This window comes from Pogoniulus pusillus, chromosome 30, assembly GCF_015220805.1.
Source record: "Pogoniulus pusillus isolate bPogPus1 chromosome 30, bPogPus1.pri, whole genome shotgun sequence".
NCBI lineage: Eukaryota > Metazoa > Chordata > Aves > Piciformes > Lybiidae > Pogoniulus > Pogoniulus pusillus.
This window is the reverse complement of record NC_087293.1, coordinates 5,827,892-5,855,515: the sequence shown is the minus strand read 5'-3', so window position 1 is coordinate 5,855,515 and position 27,624 is coordinate 5,827,892. Positions and strand designations below refer to the sequence as shown.

At 46.0% G+C, this 27,624-nt stretch overlaps 1 protein-coding gene across 3 annotated transcripts in view; it reads left to right on the top strand.

Annotated features, from left to right (window-relative positions):
* Positions 1–27,624, top strand: part of ULK1 (unc-51 like autophagy activating kinase 1) — an 86,781-nt gene that overhangs the window by 22,092 nt on the left and 37,065 nt on the right. For all 3 annotated transcript variants that reach the window (XM_064168576.1, XM_064168577.1, XM_064168575.1), the window contains exons 7-12: positions 4,986–5,159; positions 6,890–6,963; positions 9,493–9,594; positions 17,982–18,040; positions 21,841–21,923; positions 25,708–25,758. In XM_064168576.1, coding sequence (XP_064024646.1) covers positions 4,986–5,159; positions 6,890–6,963; positions 9,493–9,594; positions 17,982–18,040; positions 21,841–21,923; positions 25,708–25,758 — 543 coding nt within the window. The remainder of the gene's footprint in view (positions 1–4,985; positions 5,160–6,889; positions 6,964–9,492; positions 9,595–17,981; positions 18,041–21,840; positions 21,924–25,707; positions 25,759–27,624) is intronic.

Sequence of the window (27,624 nt, the reverse complement as noted above, 5' to 3'; positions counted from 1 at the left end):
TTCTATGATACACATGGCTTTCCCTGTTCCACCACATGCTCCTCTGGGGTATCTCCTCTCTGACCTTCTGCAGGTGCTTGGGTTGCTTTTGATGATGATGATTTTTTTTTTTCTTCCTAAAAACTCATTTTGGAAAGCTCAGGTTTTCTTCCAGGGCATTTCACTGGTACACAGAAGGCTCATCTCTACTGAGCATTTGTTGTGCTGCTTCAGTTACTTGAATAATTGTGTGATGGTGGTGTTTAATTGCAACATCTACTTTCCCACTGTCTCCCCAGTCGATTTTGCTGGTGGTTCCTCTAACACTTATGCAAGCTACACATGCAAATCCCTTGTTTCTCATTGAATGAGTTGCTTGTAAGCTTCCCAATCCATTCTGCCCTCTAATTACAAGCATTAGGCAATAAAGTAATTCTGTGTTGGATCCAAAGACACTCTAATTCTCTTTGCCTTCACAACTGGAGGACGTGCATCCATGCACGTTGCAAGGCAGTATGTGTTTCACCTGGGATATGGTGTTGGGCAGCCCCATCTCTGATACAACCCAAGCTTGTGTGTCCTCCAAGTACAACTTCTGTGGTATTCCTTAATGGTACAGTGCAGTTTCCTTTCTGACAGACCCCCGTGGTTGTTGCTTTCATTTAAAGCCCACCTGTGGTAGTTTGGGAGTTGTTCCCCCCCTAAATTCGTCAGACTTATTCACCATAGGGTGAGATTTGAGCTGAGAGTAGCAGTTTGCTGCTCTTTGTGGTAGAGCTGTGGGAAGTGCTACAGGAGTGACAGTCCCCATTATGGGAATAACTGGAATTCTGTGGCCTCAGGTCAGAACAGGCTGACCTAAAGCTTTGTAAGTTCTGTGACTTGACATAGGCACAAGCTCAGGAATGTATATTCATGACTGTTCTTAAACCTGCTTTTTGGAGAGCACATCTCTGAGAGGATAACTTTGTGTCAGAGGTGGACATTGCTTGGTTTGACCAGGAGAGGCTGGGGTTGTTTAGCCTGGAGAAGAGGAGACTCAGGGGTGATGTCCTTGCTGTCTACAACTACCTGAAAGGAAGCTGTAGTCAGGTGGGGTTGGTCTCTTCTCCCAGGCATCCAGCAGCAGAACAAGGGGACACAGTCTCAAGTTGTGCCAGGGGAGGTCTAGGCTGGATGTTAGGAGGAAGTTGTTGGCAGAGAGAGTGATTGGCATTGGAATGGGCTGCCCAGGGATGTGGTGCAGTCACTGTCCCTGGAGGTGTTCAAGCAAAGCCTGGATGAGGCACTTAGTGCCTCTGGTTGACTGGCTAAGGCTGGGTGCTAGGTTGGCCTGGATGAGCTTGGAGGTCTCTACCAATCTGGTGGATTCTATGATGATGATGATTACATGTGCAAGGAGCTGTTACTATAGTTCATTTCAAGTGATGTGGGGACCTTTCTGCACAGTGTGAGACACTGCTGTGTAACTTTTCACTGTCTACAGCTAGGGAATTAAGAAATACCTGTGGTAAGACTAGATCTAGCTGGAATAACTCTTCACTTGTATGGAACTTCACAGGAGTCTCACTGGCCATGTTCTGTGTGAGTAGAGCTGAGGCATTTACAAGGCAGGCCCCAAATAAATCAGCTTGATCTCACGACTTCAGTGTGATTTTGCTTGGCCCATGCCAGAGACACTTGTGGCACCTGTGGGTAAGAGGAGAAGCTCTTTTTCCTAAATAACTTTTCCAAGTTGATGTTGTCATGTAACATCAGGAGGTGTTCTCCAGTGCTCCTATCCTTGGATCAGCTGACGAAGGCTGTTTGCTACAATTCACCCTGCAGCCTCTTGGCAGCTTGACCATCTCAGCACAGCCTGACCCAGGGCACTTTTAGGTGGTTTTATCCTTTTCCTACGCCTCAGGAGCTACAAGGCATGCAAGCCCCACACTGACCCACAGTAAATATTTGCTCTGATCTACTGACCTGTGGAGCTGCTGTTCCCCTGGCAGTAAGCTGAGTGCCTTGTTCGTCACTGAAGTGGAGCCCATGAAAATAAACACAGGGATATTATTACTTCTCAGTAATGGCAGAGTGAGGCTTGTGAAACAGCCTTCTCTGCAAGAACGTGTTGTCCACCATTGAGTCACATCCATGGGGATGCCCAGGCTTCAGGGCAGGCTTAGGATTTTGCCAGCAGTTGGCTGGTGAAGATGAGAACATCTCCTTTCTATGAGGACAGAAGTGCAAGTTCCTTACTGGAATGCAGCAAAGAGTTGTTTTGTTTTCCACACTTGGTTTGGGTTTTGAGGCACTTTGAATGAGTTCTTCCATATCTTCTCGCTCCCTCTGCCAGCCGTAACTGGTTTAGAAGATCTTTTGCAGACCAATATCCTGAGGTTACTGAGGGTGTCAGTTGTATTTATGTCTCTGTCCTTCAGCTGGAGGTTGCTGCTGTCATGCAGTACAGCGATGGGCTGGGCAGGAGAGATAAGGACTTTTGTTTTTGTCTTGGGTCCTGTTTGTTAATGGCAGGAGGCAAAGGGTTTGCCCCTATGCTCCCCGAGTAACCAACTGTCCCTTCTCTCTTACTGAGGGCAGCATCTCAGTTTCAGCCATCCTGCCTTGCTGTACCACATGGATTTGTGAGATTTAATGCTGCCAGAGACCAATAGACCTCTGTCTAATTTTGCTGTGCTGTGACACAGTGACTCAAATATCCACAGCAGTTGCACTGGGGGAAGCTGTCTGCAGGCTCAAAACAACAGCTTAGACTCTGTCTGTGTCAGGAGGACAATACCCCTGTAGGGCTGAGGGCTTTGTACAGCTTTCTGTGGAATAGAAAAGCCTAAATTCTGCAGCAGTTAGTAGCTTAGAGGCCCCGTGTTCTTTGGGTGAATGGATTTTTCTGCTCTTGGTAGCAGTGGTGGTGTTCTTAGTGTAAAGAGTTAAAACCCCACGTTAGAGTGGCTCAGCTGGTTTGCAGAGAGCTGCTGGCTGGTGCTGTGTTGGCCTTACAGCCACCAAGTTATATAAAGGAGAGGGTAACGCCTTAAAGATGTGGTGTGCTGCTGGAACTGCAGGTCAGAACAAGGCTCCCCACAACATTTATCTGCTGGAGGCAGAGTGTATTTAGCCAGGAGTTTGTAATTGCCTGCTCGCTTAATAATGTTCAGAGCTGCCAAGCTTCAAGTCTTGCTTCATGTCTGGGGAATGATGAGGCAGCTTGTCCTTTCCTGGGCTTGCCTGGAATTGAAACTTTGGATTTCTCATTGTTTTAAAGATGGTGCTTTAACTCCTCCTGGGTGGATATTCTTGAACAGGAGTCACAGAAATAGTGCAGAGAAGATTGAGTACAACCTAAGATGCCTGGCCTTTAAGAGACAGAAAATGGTACAGGACTGAGTAGACTGATAGATTTTGGGTGCAGGTCAGGGAAAGCTTGGTTAATGAGGCAGCCTATTCTTCAGAAGATGCAGATGGATTTGGAAGACTTACATCTGAGCTGACTCTTAGCACCCTTAAATAGACCTCCCCAAAAATCTCTCCTTCTTGCAGAGGAGTCTCAAATTCCAGTTGAGTGTCAGTTCATGAGAAAAAAGACCCAGTCAGAGGAGAGAAACTCCATGCACATGTGCACTGGTCTCACGTGTATGTGTTCAGAACCAGCTGATAGCCATGGTGACATTTTAGCTCTGCTTGTCCCTCCTCCTAGAGCAGTGAGGTTTATGAGTAGTGGGAGTTTATTTTCTGCTCCAAGTGCTCTTTAACTTACCTGTGTCCCTTGCTGTTTCCCATGCACCTATTTTAAAAGTTAGGCTTTTCATTTCCTGTGTTGTCTTAAAACTGTGTGCAACCTCATCTGTGTTGCCATAAGGATTCCTCCCCTCTAGCTGACTGGGTAGAGGACCATTTTGAAGCTTCAGCCAGCTTGTTTTAATGTCTTACTAGAGAGCAGCTGGAAAAACACCAGTAAAGTCCCAAGTAATTTACAGGCCCCTTTTGTGAGAGGAATTCTTTTATTCCAGTGGAATGGTGCTTGCTGTAAGCCTGACTTGCCCAGTAACAGCCAAGGAGGCAGGCTGGTAGCACTGTTGCTCCTGGGGTTTGTTCAGCAGGCTGCTCCCAGCTCTGGCAAGACCTTCACATGTATAACTCTTAAAATAATGAGAGCTGATGTTGTGTTGCTCTGATTAAAAGAGCCAGTTGAGCATTATTTTCATCTCTGCAGTGTTTATTTTCACACTGCAGCTCTTGGGAAGCCTGTGTCTCAGGAGAGTGCCTTTTGGAGCTTCCAGATTTGTAGGTTTTTTTATAACAAAAGCACCTTTTGAAATAAAAAATAATGTAAATGGGAGCATTCTGAGATGGTCTTGCTGTGTCTGTGGATGCATTATGGAGGGGGTCAGGTGACAGTTTGCAGGGGGTGTTTGGTGAAGATATGTTGTTAGATGTTGGACCATGGTTCATCCTAACACTAGGTTTGGGGTTAGAATTGTGGTTTGGTTAAATGGGTAATGATGCATGAGAGTTAGGCCTAGACTTGGACTCGTACCCTAAAGTCACAGATCTTTGTAGCTCCACCCTTTGGCATAATCTGGACCATAAGTACCTTGCCACTCTTGACTGTAGTTCTAGGGCAGCTCCTTGAAACACAGGCTTTGCTTAGTGCTTGCCTGGATCAGACTAGCAGCTATTGCTGAGGGAAGCCCTAACCACCAAATGTCACTTCTGGACCCAGCTGATAACCCACATTCAGCACCCACCACTGGCCCAAGTTTGCCATGGGTGACTTGGAACTGAAACCAGCCCTGACCACAGAAATAGCTGGGAATGCAAGCACCCTCCTTCACATACAGGAATCATTTGGAAATGGTGTGTGGAGGAAAAAAACACCATACATGGAAGTAAAATTGACAACTTATAGCTAATTTGCTGTGAGGAATCTGCCCCCTGGCTCTTCAGACAATTGGCATTGTAAGTTTTTCATCTGTGGTTTTCATTTTCTTTCTCCTCCTTCCTAGCCATGCGGACACTCAGTGAAGACACCATCAGGCTCTTTCTCCAGCAGATAGCAGGTGCCATGAAAATGCTGCACAGCAAAGGCATCATCCATCGGGACCTGAAACCACAGAATATTCTCCTTTCCTATGCTGGAGGCAGGAAGTCAAATCCCAACAACATTCGCATCAAGATTGGTAAGGCCTTGTTTCCAGATGTCACCCAAAGTGACAAAGTGGGGAGAGTTTGGTGATAGAAAAGTGGCAAGCCTCAGTGTTCCTTTGGACAGCTGTCTAGGACAAGGAAAGAGATGCTGCACTTCTTGAAGTGCACTGTTGTTAGTCATCTTCCTCACTTAGTTCCTCAGCTGAATGTAACCATCAGTCACAGATGAGCCATCAGTTGGCTCCAAGCAGCAGGAGCTAGAGTTTCTGCTCTGCTGGGACACAGTAACACAAAAGAATCAGGTAGACCTTGCTCTGCTTCCAGCAGATTGGTACCTCCCTCAGCAGAAATGAATACCAGCCTGCCCTAACTGGCTTGCAATCCCCAGGCTTACCAGGAAATGAGCAGGTGTTGGGACTTCTGTCTTCAGCTTTTAATAGTGTTGAAGTAGATGTTGGTGTCTTTAAGGCCTGACACTAGCTGCTGTCCTGTCTGGCCTCAGAGCACCGAGAGAGTCAGCCACACCTAAAAGCAGGTGTTAACAGTATGAGTTGGAGACTGCATCCTGAAGAAATTCACTTTTTGTACATTAGGAAGGTGGCACAGATGGACCAGCAGTTGGGACAGATGCTCCAGAAATCCAGTTACAGAGCACACATATCCCCTGTGGTCCCTCAGAAATGAGTGCTTGATGATATCACACTCAGTGCATGGACTTCTGATTGTTACAGTTCAAGAGCTGAAGCTGGCACCAATTAGGTAAAATTGTGCCTCTCCTGGACTCTGTGCTGTGGAGAAAAGTGGTGATGCTTTCAGTCAGCTGAGAAATTAAGTCTAGTGGAAAAGTTTGACAACTTCTTTGGCTGAGGCTTTTGAGGGATTTTTGGTGAAATGCAGAGCTGTCTGGAAGGTGAAAGTGTCTGGGAGCTGCAGATGCAGGCAGGAGGGCTGCAGGCAAGGCTGCTTTTGGGTGTGATGTGCTCTGCATGTCCTCCCTCCTGCTGCCCTGAGAAGTACATGGTCCAGGGAACAGCTTGCTGAACCAATTCATCAGTGACAGATGACAGTGTAAACAGCTGTGTCAGGCTCCTGGCTTCAAATATCTGCTAACCTTGAGACATCCTCAAAGTATCATATGATCTGATGCTGAATAACCTGCAGAGGTAATTCTTCTTGGTATTCCTTGTCCCTGGCTCTTGTAGCTGCCAGGTGAGCTATGGCTCAACTTTCTGTCCTTGTGCTGGCGTTAGCACTGTTGAAACTGTTCTGAAAGAACAGGACAAGATGTTTTCAGTAGGGCTGGTCTAGAGGTGGTGGCAAGCAGTGGTATGTCTTGGGTGTCTGTTACATTGTGTTCTTCTCAATGGAGGGGATCTCTGAGTTCCCCAAGCTACGAATCTGACATAGCAGCAGCTGAATCAGCTCCAGTGTACTGGCACATGCTCACTGAAAGCATGAGTTTTGGAAGGCAGATGGGTACAGGAGGAAGTGGCATCTCTGCAAAATGAATGCAGGTTGGTTCTCCTGAATACTTTTTTTTGGTGGCTTGGTCTGTCCTTTCCTAGTGTCTGTAGTGTGCATTAACAACTAGCACAGGATGTTTCTGCTTGAGAAGGGAGCTGTCACTCTTGTTAAGAATTGAGTACTTCACTCACTGTGAGGATGATAAGAAGTGAAAGGAAAACAGGGAATCCCCTGGAGAAGGTGCAGGCTCTCTAGAACTGGTGTCGTATCCTGACCTGCCTTCTCTCTCTCTTTATAGCTGACTTTGGGTTTGCCAGATACTTACAGAACAACATGATGGCAGCAACGTTGTGTGGTTCACCAATGTACATGGTAAGTGTGGTTTGCCCACAGGTTTTTCTGATTGCTCTTGCTTTGCTCACCAGAACCAAGCTTTTGGGGATTTTTTTGCTAGTCTTTCCCCCAGAGGTGAAATGTTATCTACTTGTCAGAAGCCAGCTGTTATACAGGGACTTCATAAAGTTTTAGCTGCTGGGAATGTTGGACAACAGGTGCCTGTGGTGTCCTCTTAAGTGTCAGGTGAGCTGTAGATAGATGAAGCTGAACAAAATAGAGTATTGGTTGTTGTCTGCTCCCAGAAATGGCATCTCCTAGAGGGGACCAGGGCCTCTCCGTGGAAGGCATTGGGAAATAAAATCTGTTTCCTCTGCTGCAAATAAAGCAACAACAGAGTGAGGGCTGGGATGATAATTTCACACACCTGGCTGTACTGGTGGTGTTGCTCTCTTGGAGAGGAACCTCAGTGATGCACTGCCTCAGCAAGCCCTTTGGAGACAGTGCTTCCACGAGCCTTCTGCTGTCACCTCAGCCTTGGAAATTGTTTTTGCTCAGGCTACAGCTTCAGGAGCAGGGTCCCTGTAGAACAGCAGTTGTAAAATCTCCAGCTGGTTTTAGCTCTTCACTGTACAACACAGTAGGTGGGTGAAAATGGAGCTCACTTGCTTCAGAGTGCAATTTGTTTTGTGCATTCCCACTCCTGAGCACCTCCACTCCTATACTCCTGTTTCTTTCACCAAACCAGCTGCTTCAGGAATAACTCCTTAGCTTGTGAAAGAACGCTGTTTAAAACCCAAACTGATCCCTTTCCCCACTGCACTTTCCACTCTGGTGCCAGGATGTGAGGAGGTGATCTCTGGGCAGCAGTCAGGAGCTTGATGTCCTGACAAATCAGTGAAATCTAAAAATGACAAAACCAGACCAGAAGTAGAAATGTCCAAGACAGCTATCTAATAGTTTCTGAGGGTGTGGATGTGAGCATGAAGCAAAAAGATGCTGTGGATCAATTGAGGTTGAATTTTTTTATCTTGCAAGTGCCCCGTGGCAGCAGGTACCTGATTTTGACCATGATCTAATTCACTCTGGGTTTGTAAGGTGGTTTTTTTTGGTCTGTGTTCTTTGGGCAGAGTTAGGTTGGACTGTGCTGCACTGCACAAGGGTAGGGTGTTTCTCAAGCAAGACAAACTTCCTCTCTTTCCCATTTTTTTGGAAGCCTGATGTTTATTTGAGCTGTGCTATATGTGAAGATGATGTAAGTTTTGTTTTCCTGAGTTGTCTATTTTTAGTGATACTTTTTCTTTTGGAGACTCATAAAAGTAATTGGGAACACCCAGGTTGTTTTCTCAAAGGGCTGGAGGAAGCTTCTGATGACCTCTTACCTTGTTGTTGTTTTAAACAACTGGGCATTAGAAGGAATCTGAGAATGTTTCATTTGTTCTCTTTACTGATTGATTTGAAGGAAGATGGTGAGGGAAGGTTCAGTTGGAACTTAGGAGATGTTTGAAGTCTCTGCGTGCTTTAGTTCACAGCCCATTGCTGCTCTTTTAGTTTCACTCTTAAAGGTGTCTTGCCCATGCCAGAGTGAGTGTTCTGTCTGAACCCTGAGATGATCCATGTCACGTGAGACTTGAATCTTCCTTGTGCAGTTCTTGTTCTCCTTCCTTGGCTTTGTTTGGTGTCATGCCTGCTTCCTTTGGGGACATACTGGACTCTTGTTTGTTGCCATTTTTTTTCCCCTGTTACATATGGCCTTTACTTGTGACAGAGCTAGAAAATTGATCCTGCTCCATGCTGGCAGCACTCTAATGAAGTCTGTCCTTATAAACACGTGGGATTAGCAGGCCTGCCCTTCTGTCCCACTTCTTCTGCTGCTCCTGGGGCATTCTGTCTCCTGAGCCACAGGCCTTTGTGCACTTGCAACATCTCCAGCTTCTGGAACAAGCCTGGGAGGGAGCACAGTATAAGATTAGAAACCACGGTCTGAGGCACAGCAGGGCTCAAGCTGTTGGACTGAAACGTACAGCTCTGCCTTTGAACCCAAACTGTGCCCTTGGCAGCAACCTCTGGAGCATAATTAATACGCTGCCATCTTGGACTAAATGAGGAAAGTGCAAGTGTTGCAGATCAGGATGGAGGCTGAAGCCTACCTGTGCAGTGTAAGCCTTTGCTCTTGTTGATCACTTACCTGACACTTGCTTTGGTTTAGAAGATTCATGTGTCTGATTTCAGTGAGGCTTCTTCTAAGCACAGGTGGATTCAGCAGAATATGATATGCTGGGAAGGGAAGGTATTGAGTTTGCCCAAACTGGCCAGACTGTGTGGGCTAATTGTTTTTTGTCTGTCTGAATGAAAGGCTCTGCTTCCCCCACTTAGGGAATTGGCCCTTTCAAGGTAGTGTTGCAGTGTTCCTGGGAGGAAATCTTTCATGGTTATTGGGGAATCTAGGTGAAGAATGTTTAAAACATAACACTGAGTCCTGTTTTGTTCCTCCTGCTGCTTAAAAAAAGCAACCACCAAATAAACTGCATCCTTCATGAAATAGATCTCTGTTCTCTCCCCATAAAGGCACCAGAAGTCATTATGTCTCAACACTACGATGCCAAAGCTGACCTCTGGAGTATAGGAACCATCATTTATCAGTGTCTAACAGGCAAAGCTCCTTTTCAGGTGAGTTGCATCAATCTAATGTTTCTGTTGCTCTCTTGTTCTTTTCTTTTTCCTTTTGATGCCTTACTCTAAGGCATCTATCATATTGACTCCCATAGATCCAGCCTTGTGGAGGTTTGGCTGTCCAACACCTTGACAGTGGGATGCTTTGATGTCGTTGTATTGAATGTGTTAATAGATTACACCTCTCCTCCTCTGGGCTGTCTTAGTGATATACATTCCCTGGTTACAAATCCTTAGGAAGGGTCATCTCTTCAGAGAGTGACCATGAATCAGTTAAAGCAGTGTTGTTTGGTTTGATAGTTTGTTTTTTCCCCCCAAGTACACACTTAAAAAATCAGTTTCTATTTACAACTGTGCTCAGTGGATAATTTGTAATTATAATTCTGATGGGTATGGGAGGACAATAAGGAAGATTGTAATTGCAAGCTAATGTTTGGGATGATTTGTTGGTAACTGGTGTATTGCAGCTAAATTGACTTTGTTTTTAGAGCAGTTAAGAAGGAGCTTATCAGAAAGATCTCATCTGTCATCTCACAGCAATCCCTTTCAGCTTGAAATGTTTATGTTCCTCAAGTCCAAAGCCCTCCAAATATAACTCAGTCTAGTAAAACTTCACCCTGTAATTTCTGCCTTAACTTCTGGATGAGCCAGGGAATATCTTTTGTGAAAGACATTCTCTGATCTTTAATTTTTGAATTATGGAGAGTTCATCACAGCCTTATGCAAGTTCCTTCAAGGTAACTTAATGTGTTTTTAATCATAAATAGCTGGAGTATATCTAGACTTGATGCTTTTAGCCTGTTCCCAAACACTCCATATTACTTTACTTCTTCTGTGCTCAGCTCTGTGGACTCTTCCTTGCAACCGCTGTTTTGAAGTGTTTAACTTGTCAGGACAGTGCTGACAAGTCTCTGCTTACCTGCTTGCCTTACATCATAGCAGAGAGATGCTTGAGTTGCTGATGCTTTTGGCTTCTCTAAAGTGTGAGCTCTGTAGAGCTGGTCTCTAATCCATGGACAAAGACCAAACTTGACATTTACATGCTGATGTCAACTCTTCAGCTTTTTGGATCCGTTAGGAAAAATGTGACTTGTGGCCTTCTTTTCTCATGTCCTGACATCTCTTTATCTCTATTCCCTAACGAAACAAACCCCCAACCAAAACAAAACAAAAAGGTCAGTTTGGAGGGAGAAATCTATGCTCATATAATATATGAAGTCCAGGACTTTCTGGGCTTTAGTTCCACAGCTCTTCACACATGACTTTGAATGTTTATGCAGTTACATCATCAGGAAGGATAAAGTGAATTCTGAATCTGTTGCAGGAAAGTGTGGTCAACTACAGAAGTAATGGTGTGTTTTGGTTTTGGCTGCAGCCAAGCACACTTTTCACCTTCAGGGTAATATTTTCCCTGCTGCTATAATAATCTTCCATTCCAGTGCTTTGTAGTCTGTCCACCAGCTTACTCTGTATTTAGACCAAGACTTCATTTCCTTTGCATGGTGGTTGTTTTTTTTCATAAACACCCCTACAAAGTACACTGAAACTCCTGAGTAGCTGCTGATTGATTACTGACTGCATCCACTTGTTGTTAGCATTGGTATCGTTGTGCCAGAAGAGAAAATGACTGTTAGGATAAATGAAAATAAATATTGGAATGTGTCCAGAGAAGGGCAACAAAGCTGGGGAGGGGTCTGGAACACAAACTCCACGAGGGGAGGCTGAGGAAACTGGGGGTGTGTAGCCTGCAGAAGAGGAGGCTCAAGGGTGACCTCATTGCTCTCTACAACTACCTGAAGGGAGGTTGTAGCCAGGTGGGGTTGGTCTCTTCTCCCAGGCAGCCAGCAATAGAACAAGGGGACACAGTCTCAAGTTGTGGCAGGGGAGGTCTAGGCTGGATGTTAGGAGGAAGTTGTTGGCAGAGAGAGTGATTGGCACTGGAATGGGCTGCCCAGGTTGGTGGTGGAGTCACCATCCCTGGAGGTGTTCAAGCAGAGCCTGGCTGGGGCACTTAGTGCCATGGTCTAGTTGACTGGATAGGGCTGGGTGCAAGGTTGCCTGGATGAGCTTGGAGGTCTCTTCCAACCTGGTTGATTCTATGATTCTAAGAAAAACACGTGGGGATGGAGAAAGCAATCTCTGACTGTGTGTGTAGGAGAGCCTGGTGCTCCTTCTGTCTTGGAGCTTGGTGGCTCTTTAGTTTCCAAAGGCACGTTGATACTGCACTCAGATTATTTAGTTAGGCTTTAACGTGGTGACTTGAACATGAGTATTCTTTGCTTAGCAGCTCACAACCAAGGGACATCTGATCTCTTTGGAAGTAATTGCATGGCTTTTATCATTGGTCTTTAAAGCACATCACAGAAACCATCTTCTGAAAACATTTGTTCATATGGAGAAGACTTGTCACAGGAAATAAAACTGATGGCTGGTCATCTTCATTCGCCTTTTCAGCCAAGGTTTGGAAAAGGCAGGTGCTCAGAAAGCCATCAGCTTTCTGCCTCCACATGTCCTCAGGCACACACAGAGGTGGGAGCAGCCTGTGCACCTCTGGTTAAGGCACAGCATTGCCTTGTACTGGGCAATGAGGGAACGTTACAGTCTTGCCCGGCAGATCCTGATCCTTCCTTTGTGCTTGGCTGATTGGATAACTTCTCTCTTTTCTCTATGCACCCAGCATCTCTTGGGCTGGGTATCATTTCTTTCTGTATTTTCATTTTTCCCCACACCCTTTACCTCTTCTGGGGTTTGTATTTTGAAGTGAAATGCAATTTTTTGCAGCAGTAGCAGCTGTGGATTTGTTTGATCAAGGAGAGAGAAGAGCTCAGCCCAGATGGTTCTTTCTGCACCATCTATTTGTTTTGACCATGTGTGTCACAAATTGCCTTCTCCTAGCTGTGAGTTTAAGGTGAAAGATGCCTGTTTAGGGCAGATGTTTGAGCTAGTTAAAGGTTAACAGACTTTATTTCTTTGTTGGCATGGCTGCCTGGTAAGAATTTGCTGATTGTCAGGCAGAAGCTATTGTTCACAGGGCTTTTAGGAGGGGAGAAGAGGAAGTGAAGTGATGGGGAGACTATGAATAGGATTGAGTGCTTTTGGAGGGACATCTACAAATGGCTGTGGAGATAACAGGCTGATTCCAAGTAGTGCCACCAGCAGACCCAGTTGTACAGGGCAGCCAGGAACTGGATTTCTGACAGGAGCCTCTTCAGGCTATGAACCCTCACTGGTGCCTCCCCTCCCAGGCTGACAAGAATCGCCCTTCACCTCTGTCTAGCTGGGATTGCCATGAGAATCTGGAGCACGATGGCGTGAGATGTGCTGCATTTGGACGCTGTAGATGTTTGCTGCATGAGCCAGTTGTGCACCTTCTCCAGGGTGCAATGCAAGAGGACTCCAGCACTATCTACACTGAGGAGGAGCAAGCTGCCTAAAAATAAAGCTTGGGGGAGCTGGAGAAAAGACCAAGTGTGTGGAAAGGCTGAGGCAGCTGTCAGTCCAGAATGTGCTTATAAATCACATTCTGAGATGTGTGTGTGAATGTGATTTCTAGCTGTCTCAGAGTGAGAATTAATGATAGCTGGGTCACCCAAGGCAACTTCCCAGAGCCATTCCTGTCCCTTCCCTGCCTTGCTGCACACAGACAAGAAAGAAGCTGCTGGTGTTCAGATGTGAACAGTTGGTAGGATGGCTGGTGAAGCTGTCCTAAGGAGCTTTTTGTATTAAACAAAACAGTGAGACTGCCATAGGGATGAGATTAATGGGATTCATAATCCCTATAAACAGATTTGCTGAGCACTGTATTCGTGTGGAATTGTTAATTTGCCTTGCCTAATAAGTGGTCTGCACTTGCATCTCTTTGTTTCTGCTGCTGAGGACAGGATTTGAACAGCGAGGATCTTGCTGACCAGTACATGGAAGTGCCTTCCAAGTGTGGTGTTTGCTCTTGTCCCTCCCTAGCTAAGGAGATTGGGATCCAGTTCCTGCCATCACCTAAAGTAGGCTGTGTAGAGAAGTGGCAACCAGAACCAAAGCTGGAGGTAGAGAACAAAAAGACACTAAGTCTAGAATACCTTTCAAAAGCTATCTAGTCTGTGTCAGATGGTGTTTTAAATATGATTAGAGTTAGATGACCTCAATCTCATTTTCTGTTTGTGGAGGAGGAATGACCCTTCCCAGTGGTTTTGCTTGTGTGACGCCTTTGAAAGCTGGGCAGCTCTTGGTGTGCAAACACAGCACCAAGCACATGCACTGTGTGTCAGACCTTTCTTTGACAGTGGCACATGTCCAACTGGACATCAGATTCTGATAATGCAAATGAGACCTGGTTGCTCTCTGAGTCTTTGCATGTGTCTTCTCGGAGCTGCTTTACAAGCATGCTGTGCTCTGTCTGTTGGAAAGTGAGCTGAGAAGCAGGGAAATGACAAGAGAGGTCATGCAAGTTTTGCTTCCTGCTCTAGCAGCTCTGAAAGAGTTAACCTGCCTGCATGTGTTCTCATCCCAGCTAGCTGCTAGTGAAAAAGTAATTTCTCAGCCTGGTGTACCAAGTTCACTACTGTATTTCTGGGTTAATTCTGCCTGCATAAGTACTAGGATTATGTATCACTTGCAACTGCTGCTGTGTTGTGAAATGGGCCTTGAGGAAGACTAGGCTGAGAAGATTTTATGCCCAGAATTTGAACCCCTGCTTTTTTTTCTTGTTAGGTAGGCTGCCTTTCTGTTCCCAAAGCTGTTCCACTGTCCTGTCCTGTGCCAGTGAGGACAGATATTCCTGGCACTGGTAGCCTCTTCTGCTGAGACTGAGTGCAACCATTGACTTTTTGCTGTAGTGAGTGAATCATTAGCTTTTGGAGCAGTGATTGTGAATCTGATCCATCTTTGTTGGGAGTAGAGAGAAAAACATCCATGGGCAGATGAAGAAGGTGGTTTAGGAGTGGGGAGTTTTTGTTTGTAATCCTTGTGCTTTCAGATTCCCCGAGATGACAGCTGCTTAGTTGTAGAAACCTTCAAATACCAGCTAGTAAGACTGCATAAGCAGGAAGTACCTGTTGCAAGTTTTCAAGCTCTTTCCCCACTGACCTAGAACCATCTTTACTTCTTTCTAACACCTCTTAATCCCTTCTCTACACCTCCAAATCCCAGGAATCTCAAAGGATTCAAAGAACAAAGCAGTTGCCATACACTTGCTATGAAGTGTGAACTGAGTGCCTTTGTCCCTCTTGTGACTGAGCATTAGGCTTCTGCATCCAGCCTTTGCCCAACACATGCAGTGCTGAGTGCTTTTGGAAATGCCACTCCCTGTGTTCCTTGTGTGCCATCCACTTGCAGGCAGCCAGCACCAAATGGGATTTGGCAGCAAGAGCTGAGTGCCTTTGTTGGCTCAACATATTTCCACCGCTGCTCAGGAACAGAGTAACAGAGTGGCAGGATTGAATCTGTCAAATTGTCTTTATATATATAGAAAGGACAGACAAAACCAGAGCCAGTTCCCACCAGTGCAGCTGCTCCATAGTAACGTGAGAGGGGGAGCAAGGGTGTGAATTGGCCTGGTGTAGCTCCTGTTCTTGGGGAAAGCTGAGCTGCCCATTTGGCATCCCTCTTTCTGACAGATGGATGCTGTCCTGTAGGTAGCAGCTGGTTCTCTCTACCTTGAATTTTATAGTTGTTAGGGGTCTAAAGTATACTTTTTTTCTGGTGTTTTTCTTGGGTAGGATATGTCTGGCTGGAAGGTAGATCTCAAATGAGATCCTTGCTTTTCCTAGAAGGAATTCAAATGGCACTTTTTGTGTCTGGCAAACATTTCTGCATGTTTCCCCCTCATGGTTCTCAGAATTATTGAAAAGAGAGCTGAACAAAGTGGCCAAAGGTGCCAATGCTTTATGAAATGGATGCTGACAGCAGGGGAGCAGTGGGCATGTTATTGCGAGCCTGGGAGACTGCTGCTAGGAGCTGCACTGTGTGACTCAGTTGATTATTAATGAAGTTAGGTGAAGATGCAGTCGATTTTACCAAATTAATGGTGATCCACAGCTGTCTGTGCTGGGTGCTCACTAAAATGACTCTATTCCCCAGCAGGCAGCTGCCTGAATCAGAGACCAGCCTTGAACTGTGGGCTCCTGGGGATAGCCCTAATGAGGAAGTGTGGCCTGAGTGTGTAGAAGGCTGCCACTCTGGATGTGGTCCTTGCAGAACAAGTGGGAATTGTACTGAGGCAGCAGAATGTGGAGGACCAGCATCCCTGCAGGGCTATCTCTCTAATTTGTGCAAAGAGGAGGGGAATGCTACTGGGGATTTTGTTTCTGTCCAAGCTAGTGCTTACAAACCCTGTCTAATGAACTGGACTTTGCATGTGTGCTGCTTTTAATATACTCTGTCTTTTAATGCCAGGGAAATTTCTGACAAAACAGTGTTTGAAATAGATCAGAGCTTCATTGTATTTGTGAAACAATCGAGTTGTTGAGACAGGAAACCAACAGAGCAAAGAGCCAAAGCTTGTGTGTCTCTGACATGAGCAAGCACTTCGCTTCCCTGCTGTGGAGTTCTGTTCCTCCCTTGTCTGCTGGGTCTGTCAGGCGTATTTGCAATCGCATAGGGTGTTGTGGCCAGGCAGTTTGGTTCAGTGTTTGCCTTGCTGAAGTTTGCCATGTTATTAAGAATCTAATTGCAGGGCGAGATCTGCGAGGGCAAAGGTGTGAAATGGAGTTTTACTGAAGCTAATCAAATGGAGTGGCAGCGATTGGAAACGTTGATGCTGTTTGGCATCTAAGTAGCAAGGTGCTTGGCTAAGTGACATTCATTTGAATGGTTTGAATAATGCATTTTCACACCTCTGCTTTCACAGAATGGCAGGGGTTGGAAGGGACCTCCAGAGATTGAGTCCAATCGCCCTGCCAAAGCAGGATCGTGTAGGAATGCATCCAGGCAGGCTTTGAATGTCTCTCCAGGGAAGCAGACTCCACAACCTCTCTGAGTGGTCTGTTCCAGTGGGTCCTGTTTGGGTTGCTGCTGTGTCTGGACAGCAGAGGATTTATTATTGTGGAAAGAAGAAACAGGGCTTATGTCCTTTCAGGAATCTGCTGCAAATCAATAGGAGAGCTGTGAAGCTTGGGTCAGTAAAACTATGCAAGAAATACTTGTGCTGATGAGTACTCCACGAGTCTGTTGTTAGTAGCAGCATTTGAGAGTCTCCCTTTAGTTTCTCTTGAGGTTTGCACTGAGCATTCAGTTATCCTTCATTTCCATCTTCAGCCGGAGGGAGCAGGTGATGTTGAGACAGCATCTTCTGTGGCTGCTTTTCCAGCCATGCTGTGGTAGTGGTATTTTGATGGCCATCTGCAGATTGGCTTGTCTGATTTGCCATTTTAAGCATCTTAATTGACCTTAAATGCTTCTAATTTAGAAATGGAAGTAGGTGGAAGGCTCAAGGGTTTTTCGAGCCTGCCCTGAACATCAGGAGATGTTGCCTCTTGCCGCCTTGTTCACACTTCCCCACACACTCTGCTGCACCAGTAATTGATTGCAGATGAATCTCTCTGATCTTTCTTCCCTGTTTGTGTGTGCCTTCATGTCTGTGTCCTGTCATACCAGCCAGTCTGCTTTGCCTTTATTAGAGTGGCTTGGCCTAAGCAGAAAAGCTTTAGACACTAGGGTTAATTTACTGGGCTGTATTATTCATTGCACAAAAACAACTGGAGAAATGACGTTAGGAGATTTTAATGTCTGTGCTTCTATACTGGTGAGTTTATTTTTAACCTCAGCCATAAACCTCTTCTTGTGCCTAGCTCCCTTTCTATTTTTTTTCCTTTTTTAATCCTATCTCATAGAATTTGGGATCTCGACATCCCCAGCAGTTGTGTAGATCTCTGCACAGATAGCTGTGGCTCAAGACCTTCTGGCTTCCTGGAATTAAAGTAGAAAATCCTAGTTCAGTTGCTGTTTCTCCATCGCCCTGGTCTCTTCACAGCCCATCCCCGGGCTCCCCTGCCCCTTCTCGAAACGCCCTGCAGCACTAATCCGTGTTCTCAGCAGGATCTGCCATTCATCATTTGAGGCTCCTCACGTCTGCAATTATTTCGCCTTCTGGTTGAGGCTATTAGGCCAGGTCAGACCTGAGCATCAGAGCCCAGTGCAATGAAGCTCAGCCTTTGGAAGGAGAGAACAGGACAGAACCAGGTCAGGGACAAAAAGACAGCAAGATGAAATACTGTATTTTCATTCTGGCACAGTGCTGTCTTTTCAGTCTAAAGCAAGCTGCAGGTTCTCATTGTGCTGCTTTAGCAACTGAAGAGTGCCTCTGCTCCTCAGAGTAACTGTGAAAGAGAAATGCTAATCCCTTCCCTTCATTTTTAGCTGCTTCATACACTGCTCTTCTTTCTTCTCTGCAGGCCAGCAGCCCACAGGATCTTCGCCTCTTCTATGAGAAAAACAAGATGCTGATGCCCAAGTAAGCATTTTTCCACTGTCACTGGTTTTGTGCACTTGTTTACTATGTATTTACACCTGTCCTCACATACTCCTGGCTACTCACTTAGTGAGGTGACTAAAATAATTTGGCCACCTGTCTTGCCCTGCTTTGAGCCAGCCAGCAGTGATGTGGCCCAGAGAAAGCCAGACAGCAGCAGATGGCTGGAGTTGGTGTCTTCCCTTTCCCCAGATACCAGTTCTCTCCTACGTGACAAAACCTGAGGATTGTTAGTGATTTTAGGAGGCAGCTGGTGGTCCTGTCCCACTTAGGGCTTTCCTGACCCAGAGACTCATGAAGAAATGGTGGCAGTGCTTTAATAGCTTAAGGAGCCAAGCTACAGTCTCTCCTGTAACCTGCAATACCTGACTGCAGATCATATTCCCATTTCTCACATATCAGGGCAGCAACTGCTTGTGTCTGGCCTGCTCATAGGAGGAAATATTATAACCTCCATGGAAATGGACACTGCTGCAGTTTCCAAGGGGAAGAGAACTGCCTCTGTCCCACCAGGGTGTGTGTTACCTCGCTGCTCAGTGCTGTGATTTGTCAGGGTACTTTGGTTTCATTGCTGTAGCCTTTGCTTTTGCTCTATGAGCTTTTAAAGCAGAGCCTCAAGCTCGCTCTTGAAAGCCTCAGCCCAGTGTAGAGACAGGACTGAAATTTCAGATTATACATCCAAAAATTGGAAGGCCTTTTTTAAACCAGAAAGTAAGCTGCTGCTTGGTAGAGCTGTTAATGCAACCACATGTGCAGGAAGTTTATTGAGTTTGCTGTACAGGGATTTATTTTTCTTCTCCTTATCAGTTAAGACAGATCCAAGAGATAGCAGAAGGAACTGTCAAGAAGCTGGAGCTCTTTTCAGTGGCTCATGCTCTGCATTTAATTTTCCTTCAATTACCTCCTTTTTTGATTTGGGTAGAGGGGACAAACTTCTACCAGGATCGAATCTGAGGCATCTGTGTGCTTTCCTGGGTTCAAGCAGAGGGTTTGATGGTGTAAAACACCCCAACAGAACAATTCAAAGCAAAACCACTGCTGCATAGTTGAAACAGTCTGTGTGAGCAGAAAATAGAACTTGTGTTCCCTCTATGCAGCCTAAAACAAGGCTGCTCACCTTTGAGCTAGTCCCTCTTACTAAGAATGAAATGAATCCCTGCAGTTAATGAGGTTCTTTAATGGAGACCCTTCCCTGCTGCTACTCTGGCTTACAGTGCACACAGTGGGAGGCAGGTGAGGGGAGAAATGGAACTCAGCTGTAAGAGGAGAACATGTCTGCTCTTGTAGGGATTAGTCCTTCTCCTTGGCTGCATTTACCATTTTCATATCTCTCTGCTTTTACCTAACATGTTTCTTCAGAACTTAGATCTGAGCCCATTTTGGTGTTCACCACAGAAGTCCGATTTGAAGTGGCCTCTGTATGAATACTGATCCTCTGCTTTCCAAAGTCAGATTGTCTCCTTAACGTGAGCTACAACCTGTGCTGTTTCCTGAGTAAACATGACTAAACTGCCTCTGCAGCCTTGCCAACACAGCAGGAAGCACAAACTACTCCAGAGGCCTCCTTCTCAGACTGTAACAGTGCCAGGATCTGGTTTCATTCTTGGGATTAGGCAGGCTGGCACCCACCTCCTCAGCACCAGCATGGGAAGTGCTGTGTTTTGTCTTGGGAATGGGGTGAGGAAGAAAAGCTCATTAAATGCTCACCAAGGATCTCTGCCTGCTGGGCTGGTGCAGCTGCTGGCAGGTGAAATGCCCTTCTGAGGAGGGGAGCCCATGTCAGCAGAAAGCCCAAAGGCCTCACACTTTTAATAGCTAACGTTCATGGTGCTGATTTGCATGGCAAAGTGCATTCTAGGCCATGAGCAGAAGGAGGTGCTTCTGTTGCCTGTGACTAAGAAGATGGCCTCAGAAGAGAACAGCATAGCAAAGCCTGATGCTTTAGACAGGGGAGTTAGGAGGGGGAAAGCAGGCTGTTGATCTGTGCTGTCTCCACTCTGCATTGTGACATCTGAGGTCCTACTACTTAGTCTACCTGTTTCTTGGCTTTAAAACAGTATGAAAGCTGAAGTTGCTGCTGCAAAATGGCCTTTTTTGGGATGAGAGCTTTGTGTCATGGATAAATAAATTATGATGATAAAGCTGGAGGGCTGCAGGGCTGCAGGACTAATGTATTTTTCAGGAGACTCAGCTAGCTGTGGTATCCTGGGTTATTCTGTTACACAGCTTGCTTCTAAGGCACAGGGTTGTTTTTCTTTAAGAGAAGAGGTCTTTTTTTTTGTCTCAAGAGGAGTCTCACTTTAACTATGTCCCTTCCAGAGTCCTGGTGGCTGCTTCCTTAGTCAGCCTGAGAAGGTGCACAAAGCCATTCTGGTGTCAGGGATGGAAAAGCAACTCCTCCAGTACCAACAAGGATTAGGGATGTTTGCCATCATTCTGTTACAGGAATTGCTGGGCTCAGATTCCTGCACTAGTGAGGCCTGAGGCTTCACAGAAGGGCTTCACTGGGTAGTAGTGAAACCTATAAATACAAACCTTGCCTCACAGCTCTGGTGTCACTGAACAGGAGTCTGTTGGTGCTAACCAGCACCTCTCCCCCACTATTTTTGTCCAAGTCTGTGGCAGGGGCAGAGTTGGTAGAAGCGATGTGGGAAGGGATGCATCTCCCAGCATCAGACAGGCTTTGGCTTCAAGGCAGTGAGTGGAGCCCTGCCTGAGCAGCCGTGTGCTGTGCTCGGAGGCAGGCTGGGGCTCCACAGCCAAATGAGTGCTGAGCACATATGCCATTACCTCGGCTGACCCGTGTGTGGGAAGAGGGGAAGGCCTGGCAGAGTGTGATGCCATGCTGGGCACAGCCATGATAAACAGTCAATAGGAGCTGGAGCCACCCACGCTTAATTTAGAGAGCTCTGCGCTGGCTGCGGGCAGGGCCTGGCTGCTGCAGCCCCAAACAGTGCTTCTGGTGGTGGAGGAAAGTCAGCAGAGCTGAATCCACTTATACAAGAGCTGAACTCTGCTTTCCCTGCCTTAATCCCTTCATTTATTCCCTGCTCCTTGCAATCTACAGGAGTTGTGAAGAGCTGCCCTGGTCTCTCCTTGTGGGTGAGGGAGACCACAGTGATTTACTGGCTCTGTTGTGCTGCAGTGGCCCTTGAAAAGATTATTTCCTTCCTAGCTGTACTGCAAAGTGTGGTGATAGCTGCACTAAACTTCAGCTTGCTCGGGTGGCAGCTGCTCATGTGTTAGTGGCCGTTAAGAAATGCTGTATATCAAGGAAGAAAATGGACAAAGGTGACTTGCTAGTCCTCACTGGAGGAGAAATGCCTTAATAAAATGGTTGTAATTGGTGATATATTTCACCACCAATGTCTTAATTGGAATCTTCCCCTTGGTTACTGCTTCAATTTAATGGCCTCCTTATTCCCATTAGAGCAAGTAGAGGAGATTTTATTTCTGATGTGCAAAACATTGCGTCTTGAATCGACTTAGCTGAGAAGCAGAGGGATGGCACTGACTCCACTGGAGGGGAAGGATCTGAAGGTGCTCATGGGAAAGGCCATTAAAGCTAGATTAGCTGTAGCCTTAACGATGACAATGAGGAGTAAAAGCCAAACAGAGATGCAAATAGAGATGTTTCTGTTCAGCCTCTCTCTAGTGAGCTCTTACTTTGTGCCTGCTGGGCTAGGATCTTAAGTTTGCATTTGCAGATTACCTTCCTGAATATGTAAAAGCAGTGGAAGTGGACTTCAAGTCTCTTATTTTGCTTTTGTTTTCAATCCTAGCATCCCCAGGGAGACATCAAGCCACCTGAGGCAGCTACTGCTGGGCCTTTTGCAGCGTAACCATAAGGACCGCATGGACTTTGGTAAGACCTCCTTCCAGTGTTAGTTCTGCTGCCTGTGTCTCTGTGCAAACCTCTACTGTTGACTGCTGCTAGGAGGAGCAGCCAGACACCTGGATTTCACTTGTGTCTCAAAGACTCTGTAATCTTGGGCTTCCTACTGCATGCACTGGAGAAGTTAGTGCTGATTGCAGTACAGTATTGTAGCCCCAGAGATCTGGCACAGTTCAGCAGATACTTCTTGCTCTCTTTCTCTCTCCTGGCTGCTTCTTTTATAATACTTCTGAACTTCTGCTAAGCATTCTGACAGGGGAAACGTATCTTGTGTATCTTATCCACGTTCCTTCTCTGTAGTTCCTTGCCAAAGCTGCAAGTTGCATGCATTTAATGAAATTTCAGCCAATATCTTCTGTTCTTCAGGGTCTGCAGAGATAATCTGAGCAAGAGACTATAGCTGCATGCAGACCTTTGTCACTTCCTCCAGGTTTCTGTGGAAGGATGCCCTGGTTCTCGCTGGGCTCAGGCTGGCAGTCTCTTACCTTTCCTCTCAAACCTCTGTCTTCAGTCTTGCCTAGCATGAAGACTTTATTCTTTGTTTTAGTATCTTAATTCCTTTTAAACTGAGAAAATGCATTGTCTGCACTTGTGGCTTTGGCAGCCTCTTGCAGGTGTGTCTAACATCACCCAAAAGGTCTGAAGAAGCTATAATGAACTCATGCCCTAAGGGAAAGCAGGCAGAGATGGACCCTTTCCTAAAGCCTCTGAAAAGAGCAGGACATCTAAAGGTCTTCCATTCTTTTTTCTCTCTCTCCCTTTCTGTTGGGTAAAGACAGCTTAGACCTGTCTCAGGTGAAAATCAGGACTTGTATACTTTGTCACCAAACAAGTTGATCTTGGTGGTGTCTGCTCTGAGTGCAGAGGAGAACAGGGAGCAGCTTTGCCTCAGTGGGTCAGTGCTGCTGGTGGAAAGGCTAAGTCCCCTCAGCCTTCATGTTTGAGTAAGGTAGTTTTCCTGAAACAAGGCTGTGGGGCCAAAGCTGATGAATTTGTGTCCAGTATCAGGTGAGCAGTATCTAAAGTCACAGAGCTTCCTGCTTTTTGCACTGACACTGCTTTTTTTTTTAACTTGAAGTGTGCTGCAGTGTGTTTTTTAGGTTATTGCTTTTTACTCAAGCTTGGGGCAAAAGGGTTTGCTGTTTCTGTCTTTTGGGGGTTAGTTTTCTGTTGATTTGTTGTTCCTTATCTGCTCAGGTGCACTGATTCCTCCTCAGCAGCATATGCTAGTTGATGGGGAGAGATATTGTTTTGCAGCCTCTGATATGCTTTAGATTAGTGATACCAGGAATGCCTTTCTGGGGACACTGTCACCTGGGTGAAACAGGCATGTGGATTAAACGAGGCTGATGGTAAGGAGTGGTTACCAGGGCACAGAAGTGAGGGGGGAAAAAAAAGGTGGTTGAAGAAAATTGAAGATACTGACAGATATAAGCACCTCTCAGTATTATTCCCTGCAGATCTTCTGTCTGAGCTGTGGATCTCTACCTCTTCTATCATGCTGCTGTGCATTGCAGAATAAAATATATTTGAGGTTCCTATTTCCCTGCTGTCAGAAATCAAGTCTGCTAAACCTTTTTAGCCCCCTGTAAGCTGGTTTTGTACCTCTTGGGAGTAGACTGCATGGATCAGTGTCTGACACTTGGAAATTTGAGACAATAGACTTTGATTTCACTCAGGACAGCAGTTGCAGCACATCTTGCTGCACTGAGATTGTTGCCTGCCCCTAATCACATGCAGGAGGCTTTTCCCTGCCTTTGTAAGATGTAACTGATTCTCAGGGAGGGTTTGTGAGTATGTTCTGTACAGGAGCCTGTATTTGGGATACTCCTTGTGCTTTATAGAAGGCAGTGTGGTATCCCATGTCATATTCAATTATCTCCTGCTAGCTGAGAGGAAAGCAAGTGCCAGAGCCATGATTTACTTAAATGAATACACTTCCTGAGCATCCAGCTGTATTCTTGGTCTCATCCACCAGTGACCTATGCTTACTGAATGGGTTTTTCCTCCTTCCTTAGAGTGTCAGTTCAGGAGACCTCCAGATTTTGCCTCTGGCTGAAATAGTAGTATGCTGCTCTCCTAAAGTTTGTTCCACAGAAGAGCAACACATAAACTTAATTTACTTGTTGTGTGTCTCAGCTGGTCTTCTACCAGGAACTGAGGGTCTCTACAATCTCAAGATTATCTAGAGGATGGTTAGGGAGGTTTCAAGTTGAAAGTTTCCTGCTGATGATTACAAGCAGGGCTGTTCAGTTGTGCTTGCAAAGCAAACTTAAATTATCAGTTTGATGGAAGAAAAGTGAGAGAAACCATTTCCACCCCAGCTGAATCAGCTCAGCTGAGGGATGGTACCCTCTACAGGAACAGGTTGAAGCAGGAAAATCCAGCAGCTGAGCAGCTCCTGACAGGATATAGGGATGCTCTCCATCAGAGCAGATGTAATCAGATTCCAGCTTTCCGAGTCAGAGACTTCATCACTTCTGTTGTGCTGAGCTCCCGTTCTGACTGTAAGGCCTTGGCATGGCAGTGGCAAGGAGGGGCTAAGGAGAGAGGGATTGTTTAAGTTTAAAAGGCAGACAAACAAAACAACCCTAGTGGCTGCTTTCTGGAAAGTTCAGTGGCCAAAAAGGAACTGTTTACAGAAAGCAGCATTTGTAAACCGTGGGTGTTGCAACAGGAAATCTGTGCTGGGAAAACAAGTTGAACCGCCTGCAGTTAGCCAATTAATCAGTGCTGATCCATGACTAATGCTCCTGAAAGGCTGAGTTGCTGATCGTGATAGGAAAGGACTCTGGCTTACAGAGATCAGAGACAGGAGGCAGTAGGGTTGGCTGCTTGTGAGGACAGGTAAAGATGTAGAGGGTTTCCAGCAAACCATGAGCAGCTTTCCTTGGCCCTGGACCTGTCGAGTATCTTCCCATAATGAGTGAAGAGGGCAGCAGGTGTCTGGTATGGAGGGCAGGCAGTACTGTCAGCCTGTGGTGGCCTTTTAGGAGATGCATTTCTGCCTGCTCTGCACCCTGGGTTTGGGTCTGGGTGCAGTGCAAGATAACTTAGTGGAGGCCGTTTTGTCCATCATTCTTCTGTGGAGTGAGTGACAGCACAGTGTAGTAAATACAGCTCCTATAGATCTCTACAATCAAAGGGACTTGCCATGCCTGTCAGCCAAGAACTTTATCTTTTAGTGCTAGTTTGTGCCTTAGCATTTCTCTCTTCTTGCTGATAACAGCTTCAGATGCACATGCACAGATGTGGCCATGCCAGATCTTGACATAATCACATAATCTGACCCTCAGCAACTGATTCCTCTTCCTATGGGGAGCTGTTACAAGACAGAGGAGCATTAACAATTAATTGAATGTGTTCTCCCTGGCAGCACAGGGTTGTAGCTTGCAGCCAAACCTTACTCACTTCTTTTAAAGCCCCATGGGGAAGCAAAAACTGTTAGTACTGGTGGTGAGTCCCAAGATACAAACCCTCATGGCCTTTGGCCATGCTTTCGATAAAGATTTAGTTAATTATTTCTTTTGCCACTCTTTTTCTTCATTCATATAATTGCCCCAGCTGAGAGTCCCTAGTCTGCATTCTTGACCACTGCTCTGTGCTACTGCAGCCAGTCAGCTTCCATTGCATGGAAAAAAGTCTCTGTAAAATGCTGTAACTTGCTATGCTTTAAGTGCTTTGTAAACTTGATATAGGCATTTCCTTTCACTGAGTCACTCTGCTTGATTGCTTTTGTTTTGTTTATTTTCAGATGAATTTTTCCATCACCCGTTCTTGGATGCAAGTGCCTCTATGAAGAAATGTAAGTGTTGCATTTCTGATTACAAGTCTTGTTGAACCATGACATGACATCCTTTGCTGCTAGTTCAAAAGGAAAGAGAACTGCTTTATGTTTTCTTAGTCGTTCAAGCAGGGATTCAGCAGTTGTTACTGTGTCACAGCCTGAGTTTGCCATCAAAATGTGTTTAATTTTGCTGAGTTCGTCTTCAAAGGGATGATTTGAGGGCTATTTAGAAACCTAAAGGAGAAGTAAATGTAGCTTTCAAGTGCATTCAGCTTCTTTGTATAAAGTGCTTGGCCCGTGGGGATGTTTGTAGGTAAATAGGATTATGCAGAGTGATCTTGCTATTCATGCAGCTGTAGGACAATGCAGAGGAAAGAATGGTGGAAATTGGCACTCCTGTCCCTGCATGCCAGGTGGTACCTTGGGTCGGCTGTGCAGAATTGTTCTGGTTACCAAACTTTCTTTCAGAATTTATCTCCCAAGTTCATGATAAATCTTGGTTTAGAAAGGTTAAGTTTGAGTGCTCTGAGAGCTGGCCAAAGCAAAGACAGATTTGCACAGAAAGTTTGATCTTTCCTCTTTTGAGAATTTCCAACCACTTCCACCGTGATGCAGAGGTCTGTTGATGGTGGAAAACGATTTGGAATTGCCTCTAGTGTGTGGGATGTAATAGTCCTTTGACCAAGATGCTGGGTGTAGTGGAGTTCTGTATGGTTGCTTTCTGGAAGAAGCCTTTTGGGTCTTTAATCTCCTGAGTAAATGACAGAGTCAAGAATTCATCAGTGACTGATTTTGGGTGCCCAGTGCAAGGACTTGAAGGGTCAGAAGCGTGTCCAACACTTTCCAAACACAGAGCCTCTGCTGAATGTATGCTATAGCTCCCCTTATCTGATGTCCACCTCACCTCTGATAGTCTTTTGCTGTCCTGTTTCCCAAGTGAGGCTGCTCACAGATTTTACCTGTGTACTTAGGTGACTGTCCTGTGGGCAAGAAAAGACGGTTCTGGTTTAGGGGAGTGTGGAAGGCAGCCAGGCCCCCATCTCCACCTGCAAGGTGTGGGGCAAGCCCTGTAAAACAGGACTACTCTGCAGGCAGGAAAGGACTCTGGCTGTGTAGGACTGCTCCTAAGCCAGCTCAGCTCCCACCACCTGCTATACCACTGCTGTGTGGGAAGACCCCTTCCGAATCTGATGCTCCTGTGGGCAGAGGAGGACCCCCTCAGGACATACCCGTGCGCCCAGCAGCTCATCTCTTGCCTCCAGCAGTTCCACTGCTTCATTGGGCAGGGGAACAGAAACACCCCTGCAAGTATGAGAGGATTCTCCTGACTTGGCCCCAGTTTCCAACACCTGCACACTTGCTGTGCAGAAACCAGAAGCACCATTGTGAGCAGGAGGCTGTAGCTCCACCTTTGCCCCCAGCTGCACCAGAGTTAACGGTGTGGGGTCAAGACTCAGTAGAAGAAACACCTTTACAGGTGGATAAGGACTATCTGAACTCCAGACCTCTCTGCTGCCCTGTTGGTCCTTGCTTCCAAGCATATGTCCACGGCCTGGAATCTGCTCCACACAGGAGAGACCACTACTGGTTTTGAAAAGATGAGGGGAGAAATATCACCCCTGTTGATGGAGGTCTTCAATTTGTTGTGCACAAAAATATACTGATGGAGAAGATGATCCTTGTAGTCTGCTGTGGAGGTCTCTGCTACTACTGAATGGCAGCAATGGATGAAGGTCTCTGGGAAATGCAGTGAAGAGCCTGGATGTGTGTCAGCAAAGGTCTTGGGTTATGGTGATCTCAGTGAGGGAAACTCACCTGAGGTACTGACTGCTGCTTAGCAGTGGTGTGCTTTACCGTGTGCACAGTTTGGGCTGAAGCAGATGG